Below are 8,124 nucleotides of genomic sequence, written 5' to 3' on the forward strand. Positions count from 1 at the left end.
ATGAGGCTTCAGTTCAGTTGTCCAAACAATGATTTCGAAGAGACAAAATCACTTGTTGATTGTATTCTTAAAATTTGTGAAGGTACTATCAGTGGTCCTAATGATGGTGAAGTTGAAGTTGAATTTCCAAAAGATGTGATCGTTCCCTCTACGGGTGACCATATTCATTCAATTGTATCCTGCATTTATTCATCTTTTCAGAACAATCTTGATGATCCATCATATTTTCAAGATAAAGCTATTTTGGTCCGTACTAATGAAGAAGTTGATGCTATCAACGACTACATGTTAGAATTGATGAAAGATGAAGAGAAAACACATCTGAGTTCAGATTCCTTATGTAAGACCGAGATAGAAGATTCTTTTGAGGAATCAGTATACTCTCCCGATGTGTTGAACGCTTTTAAGGCCTCTGGAATTCCCAACCATAAACTTACACTAAAAAAAGGTGTTCCGGTCATGTTGCTTCGTAATATCGACCAAACCAGAGGACTATGCAATGGTACTAGATTAAAAATCGTAAGGCTTGGAAGACACGTCCACGAATCATATCTGGTAGATTTTTCAACGAGACTACTTATATACCTCGCATGAAGTTGACCCCATCCGATAAAAAAATTCCATTATGTTTTTAACGTAGGTAATTCCCAATAGCCGTTTGTTTCGCTATGACCATTAACAAAAGTCAAGGACAGTCATTATCAAATGTTGGATTGCGTAGACCTATCTTCACACATGGCCAGTTATATGTAGCTGTTTCTCGTGTAACAAGCAAAAAAGGTTTGAAGGTACTCATATATGACGAGGAAGGTCGTTCAACTAATAAAACAAAAAACGTTGTCTACAAAGAGGTCCTGCAACGTTTATAGTTATTTATCGATTTCAGTGTTTCTTCTTCACCTTTCAATAATAACAATAGCCATAAACTTTCTTTTATATTCTTATGCAATATATATAAATGTTTTGGTAATTTTTTTAATACGTTCCCCAGCGTTTAATGCGGGTTATAATCTAGTTTATGTATAAATCTGGGAAAAAAAAGTAACCAATGAGTCATTATACTTTTGAGATATCAAAGGACCATAACTTAACTCTATTTTCTATTATTAGGAAGCTTGAAGGTTGACCTGGTGTAAATGGGTGTCTCGGGCTACTTTGGAGAGTGTTTTGCTATTGGAGGTGAGTTCTTCACTTCATAACCTTACACCCCGTTCCCGAGTTCAACTTAACGATAGAAAGGAAAGGAAATGAGTGGAAATGAGAAGAAAATAAAAGAGATTGGTGTTCCCGAGTTTCATTAAAGGATGGAAGTGGAAGGAAGTAGAGGGAAATGGGAGGATCACTTTCCATCCTAACTTTCCTTCCGATTTGGGAGGATTTGGAAAGAAAGAACAAAATGATTCATTTTCTTTCCACTTCTCTTCAACTCGGGAACACGAAAGAAAATTTTGTTTTCCTTTTCTTTCTCTTCTTTTATCTCGTGACTTTCTTTTCTCTTCTTTTCTTTTCTTTTGGTAAACTCGGGAACGAGGCCTTAGAGTATTATATGCCTACTATTAGGTCGGGTGAGACTAAGAACTATATGGTTGATAGGAAAGTAATACTTGTTGCATTAGTTATATTCAATGTACTTATTTGTTATGTGGAATGTATATGCATGATATGTTTGGGCTTGACGGCTGAATACCGAGTCGATATGTTTGGGCTCGACGGCTGAATACCGAGTCGATGACTGAAGGCCTTGTGCTGAGTCAGACTGACTGAAGGCCATAGTGCTGAGTCAGGGGGACTGAAGGCGGAAACGCTGAGTCCGTGGACTTGAAGGCTGAATACCAAGTCCTTATATGGGTGTTGTTTGGGATGTGTTCCCAAATATACACGAGTCGTATGATCTTGATGTTTATGCTATATGAATGCTTGTATGTTTAATAATGGCATGGAATGTAGGAGTATGGTGTAATACATCTATTGTTATGTTGTGTTGGTATTCACTAAGCTTCGTGCTTACCCTTTCCTTTATAAAATGATTATTACAGGTACATCATGTATGAAAGAGGGTTTAGCTTGATTGTACACCGGTGCGGTTGAAGATTGGGTCCTTGTCACAGACTCTTGAATTGGGATTTTAACACCATTAATTTTCCGCTGTTGTTGTGAAATATAAAAGGATTACTATTGTTGAAAGAATGTTTTGATTTTGACATGTTACTTGAATACTTGAAACATAACGGTTTTGGTTAATTAATGGATTTAATGGTTTTTATTATAGTTATAAATGTTTTCAAAAGTTTAAATTTATTGTAATTTTCGGGACGTTACAAGTTGGTATCAGAGCACAACTTGAGTGAATCAAACACATCTCACTGTGTTTGAAATCAAGTTTGCGGCTTGGAAATATTTTCTTTAAAAAATTTGTAAAAGAAAAAGGAAAATTTTGGTGACAAGGATCGGGGACGCACCGTGTATAGTCAGCTGAAGCCAAAGGAAAAGGATTTAATTGTTTGATGTAAATTATTGCTTTCTAGAACATAAGATGTATGTGTACTAAATAGCTTATTACTTTCATGCCATGTTGAACGCCTACTATATGTCACTTGGAATTTATTCTAGCACTGATAGCTTGTTTAGTGAATGCTTTAGGTTGTATGAAATAGGAGCCAAATAGACTTAGAATGCCTGATTTAGCCTAGTGCCCAGCTCTTGTTTGAGTCCAGCCGTTCTGGCGCGGAATTCGATATTCAAATGACTATCTGGATTCACGTTGTGTACGATTGTGCATTCATTTGGCGACATGTCAGTGCCGGAGGAGCTTCTTGTGGATTAGAGTTGATGAATGAAAATGAAGTCATTACACTAGGAAAGGATATAAATTGCTAGTGTAAAGATTATATTTGATAGAAATTGACGGCAAGGAGCGAATTGGACAATCTAGAATGGATCTCGAAACGAACATGCATAGGTGTGAAAGATAGTAGTAGAGCTCCTACTATCTGAAGCACAAGATCCATGTTCGGGTCGGGAGAAGTCACGGAAGGTCCAAGGAGCTGAGAGTGGTAATATTGTTATGATTATTGGTGTATTAATAAATTGTAGCAATCTTAAGTCTTCCTATTCGATAGAGGATGGTGACTATGAGATCCATACGATGGGATATGTTACTGAACAAAGTGTCGATGAGATACTTGAGATAATTGTGATAGTGATGTTGTATGAAATTGGAAATGACAGAAGAGGATAACAGTGAGCGAGTACGTAGAGAGTATTGTAATGATAACACTTTGAATACATGGTGATGAGTTATGTTTATATTAAACAGAATGTCGACTACGTGTCTTGGAGCGGAGAGTTTAAGGATTTGCTTAGACACCATATCACTGAATGACTGAATTTATACTGAGATCTTGCAGATCTTACTAGAAGAGTTGCATGGTATCATTAAGCAAATTACTGATAAGCCGACAAGTTAATCTGATAGGTTGGTTGGCAGGTTTGAAAAGTAGATTGCAGGTATGCATACTAGTAATAAGAGTGTTCAGGCGATTATGAAAGAGAGACCTTGGATTAGAGATACAGCTGGGAAAGAGAAAACGGGCGTGGGGCCCGACTCTGCTGACAAGTATCAAGAAGTTTGTCGATGTTCTGCCAAGAAGGGGATGTTAGAAGAACCACAACATCTGGGGTAAGTGTGGAAGAACCCTCGTGTTCGTGTGGTGCAAGTTCAAATGCGGTAGGTATGAACGGAAGGGACATGCTCGCCAGGACTGCTCAGTGGAGGTGGATTTATTACTTGGTTACACTAGGTACAAATGCACATGTTTAGAGATAGGGGTAACATAGGTCCTGGTATCTGTGGTTTGCAAGAAGTCAAGGCAAGGCCTCAAGACATAGTATGTATGTATTCTCCGTGCTTTATGTTGTCGTCATCATATCGTTGTTACATAAGTTTGGGTATATATGACATGCTATGTACTAGTTATAGAGTGACTATGTTCGGGAAGTTTCATGAGGAGGTCTACGTAGCCTCGGAGATTCGTTACTCGACCGCCTTACTGATTACGAATAGTAGTTATTCAACTCGTTTATATCTTGTGCTTTGACGATTAGTTGGTTCGTGATTTTTTGAAATCTAATCCATTCCCTTGTTGTTGAGATTGTCGATGATAGGACGGTGACGGTTACCTATGGTTACTGAGTGTGTACTTTAGAGGTCCTTGGAAGGAGGTTACCGGTTGTTTTATTAGTGATGCAGGAGTTACGCGTAATAACGTAAATAGTTGGATGGGCAGGTTGGTGCTGGGATTGTTTATCTTCACAAACAAGTACGGGTTCGGACCCAAGTACGGGAGAACCATCGATTAAAAGTGATACCTTAGTCAGAGTATGACAATATGTGTGACCATAGGGCTAGTTACCCGTTGTGTTACATTGTAGAGTATTTTGCTGTTAGGAAGAATACATATGGTGACAAAGAATAAAGGGTGGTTAAGAAAGGAGCAAACCGTTTGAGAGTTTCGTGGGTGTTTCCTTTGAATATTTGTTGGGGGGTACCATCCGTGCATCAGATGGGTTTGTGTATTAGTTTGTTTTTGGGGTGTCGCATAGTGTAGTTTCGTGTGGAGGAAGGTCTACTTAGTTTCGTAAAATGATTGATCACTTAGAATCTGAATCGTATGACTCATTTAGGATAGGTTGGGACTGGATCCATCCAAGGACATCAGCAGAGGTTCATTGGATTCCAAGTGGGGGAGTATTACTTAGCGTGATAAGAGTTCGAGGACTGCATAAACCTCAATATGGTAGGGAAGACTTGAGTCGTCTGCTGTAAATTTTGAAATCTCTATCCCTTATAGTTGACACGCAGGCGGAAAAAAAAGTAGACAATCATCCAAGATAAATGATTCGGTTCAGGAATGGGGTATCGTAGCAGCCTATTATGTATTCAAGAATATCGCGAGTTCGATCGTTATAGCAGGTGCAACTTGTTTCGTGTAAGTATTCATCATGTGTTTTGAGTCATATACATCCACTCACATTTTAGGTGTTTGGTTAGGCCCTATTTTAGGATTACGGGTGAGAGTCCCCTTCCCTGTTCTTGTTTGATAAAGTCTTGGAGGTTGGAGGCATGGTCCTAAAATAGGATAGTATTGTGTAGTTTCCTAGGGTTCGATACTTTATTTTGTTCTTAGCTACTACTATTATGGGTTGTGGGATGATGGTATTATACCTATAGGCCAATGGAGATGACATTAAGGTCGGTGAGTTGTTGTGAACTGAAGGAATGGTAATTGGAAACCTACAAGCTTGTGGAATGATGGTTACATGTCTATAAACCGTAATGGTTAGTTATCGGCATATAATTGGTTGGTATTGTATGCATGTTAGACTAGTTACCCTAGTTGTTTGGTAACTGATTGATGAGTGTAACATTGTATACCGTTCGATGCAAGGTACGAGACCTTGGGTACGAAAAGAAACAATGTAAGAGTGTGAGTTGGGTGCACCGATGGAAGATCGCTAGGAAGTGTATATGATATGACGCGTTCATGTAGTTGAAAGTATTGATTTGTCCGGAAGACAGCTAGAGTGCTAGAATTGTATGGATGTGTGTCAAAACCATTACTCTGACGGGATGTTGAGGAGGTGTTGATCAAAATATTGCTTCATTTAGGAGTGTTAGAGTTCCTTGTTAATATATTACTCGGTTTCATATCTGAAGAAGTAGGAATCATCGCCAGCCTTGGAGGGTTGGTATCAGGAATTTTAGATCTTAAGTTTTAAACTTATGGGAGCTTTGCAAGGAGCTGGACAATATTGCTTGGCAGGGGTTGGGATTTTGATGGCGAGATACCTTACTATCCCGGTAAAGTAAATGTAGTTGTTGATGCTCTTACTCAAAATTCGGCTAACGAGCCACTCCGGGAGTGCTGTCTACGAATGATAGTGTTTACTACTCTTTCGGAGGTGATGAAAAGATACATGAAGTGAAGTTTTTGGATGAGAATGCCAAATGAAAGAGAGTTTAAGGTAATATTCCTATTATTAATCCGGATAGTTGGGGTTATTTGACATGTTGGTTAGGTCCGTGTTTATACACTGGGGGTAGCAAGAAGACATCTACGCTTGAGAGTCGTAGCAAGGCACAAGATGCTCATTTCTATGGTCTCTAATAAAGACATACGATTTACGCCTCAATTTTGAGTGAATTTTTTAGAAGGCAATGGGTACCCAGTTGCGAATTATCACAACTTCCACTCTTGTATTTGTTGGATATAGTGTCTAAGTCCATAACTATATTTGGTATGTACTTGACCCGACCCGGCATAGTCCATTTGGGTTGCACTTCACCCGAACAATTTATGGATAATCGTTTGAGAATAGTATAAGTTATGATTTATTAATATATTATAAGTCCTAATATATTAATATAAAATCATATTATTTAATTAGTATTGATCTATAATTAATTTAGAATTAATTTAGAGATCAAAAGTATGACTAATTAAATATGGGCTCTTGTATTTATATAGTGTGGGCTAATGCTTATTTGGAATGGGCTAGGCTTGCATGGAAAGTCCATGGATACTCCATGGAGCTTTAACCCATGGATCTCATGGAAATGAAAAGACATGGGTATTAGGGTTTACATGGATGTAACCCTAATCCACCACACTATATAAAGGAGGCTTTGGTTCTTGAAATTGCACTAGTTGATGTGTGTAAACTAAGAGGGCCGATTTCAAGAAGTTTGTGACTATTCTCTCAAGTTTCCAAGTTTGTGGTGATTTGTGACTTCCATTTGAGGCATCCACATTATTGGTGCTAGGCTCTCAAACTCCAAGCAATCAACTACTACTACAAGGTAAGTAATTCTACTAGTTTTATTTGATTCAAGTACTCCATGCCATGCTAGTTAGGATAAGAACATTGGAAAAATAATTATTTGCATGTATCTTAGTCAAACATAGATCCAAGGTTTCTAGGGTTGCATGTACACCATAGGAGTGTTAGAATGCTCAAAAACCCATCAGTGGTATCAGAGCCTGGTTTGTTTATTTGATACTTGATGCAAAAAAAAAAAAAAAAAAAAAACTTGAAAATCGAAGTTTTGTTCAAAAGCTCGTATCAAAATTTCAAGTTTTGTATATGTACTTACGATTCTTGAAATTTTTGATATGAACGTTCATAAACATATGAGTTTAGAAGATCATAGAAATTATGTGCTAATAATTGATTAGATTATATCTTGATCTTTATGTGTTTTAATGGAGTCCATAACTAGTTCTTAAGTTATGGATAACCAAAAGTCACATTTATAAATAACCATTAAAAGAACACATAGGTTACAAAAAATGAAGAGTCTTCATTTTTAATAACCATTAACTCATAAGTTATTAGAAATGAAAAGTTTTGAAAGTTTACAAAACTTGCCCTCAAGTTTTTGAACATGTAAAGTCATATTAAAAACTTTAGTTCCAACCCCTAGAATTTTAAAAGTTAAAATTCAACCCTTATACTTTATAATATTATAAGTTTAATAATATTTATATATGTATAAGATCAAGTCGTCTTACCGCTAGTACGCCTCATTCACGAAGCCGGTCTATAAGGGGGGTATAAGGTTTTTGCCTATAAAATGGCAACTTAATGGGTGTCCACTCTCACCCACCGCTTCCTTGATCGGTGGAGGGTCATTAGCCAAACGGGTAGGACAAGGACTTATAAATTCTCATTAAAAGTATAATGATAATACTAAAGTAACTAAACTTTATTGAATTCCCAATCTTAGTTATTTTAGGAAAATGTGAATAAGGTGCTAATCCATGAAATTACACTTTACACTTTGTTTAAGTCGTTAGTGGAGCGTGTGTGGTTAACCGGCACACTAACTTGAACTTAACAAGGTAGGTAAAGGGTGACTTAATGTTTATCATAGTATCAATGGAGCGTGTGTGGTTAGCCGGCACATCGATTGAGGGGTAATACATTAAGGGTACCAAATAATTTGCATGGTTACTTCACACCTTGTTTTGTGATCCTCGGCATCCCAGTCACAAAACTTGAAGGGCACACTCGAGATTGAAACATGCCATTGAAGAAAGTTCAATGAATCTCAAAGAATCTAGG

General features: G+C 37.5%; 1 protein-coding gene and 1 long non-coding RNA gene across 2 annotated transcripts; both read left to right on the forward strand.

Moving 5' to 3' along the window:
• On the forward strand, positions 1-594 carry LOC145131387 (uncharacterized). Its single transcript, XM_079066077.1, has one exon. The coding sequence runs from the start codon at positions 1-3 to the stop codon at positions 592-594; it is 594 nt and encodes a 197-aa protein (XP_078922203.1).
• A 245-nt stretch (positions 595-839) lies between these two features.
• On the forward strand, positions 840-2,130 carry LOC145129632 (uncharacterized). Its single transcript, XR_013717572.1, has 3 exons — positions 840-851; positions 1,111-1,179; positions 2,037-2,130. It is a non-coding gene; the product is annotated as an uncharacterized LOC145129632 (long non-coding RNA).
• The last annotated feature ends 5,994 nt before the right edge of the window (positions 2,131-8,124 follow it).

This window comes from Lactuca virosa, chromosome 8 (genome assembly GCF_052849685.1).
Source record: "Lactuca virosa cultivar CGN04683 chromosome 8, Lactuca_virosa_CGN04683_v6, whole genome shotgun sequence".
NCBI lineage: Eukaryota > Viridiplantae > Streptophyta > Magnoliopsida > Asterales > Asteraceae > Lactuca > Lactuca virosa.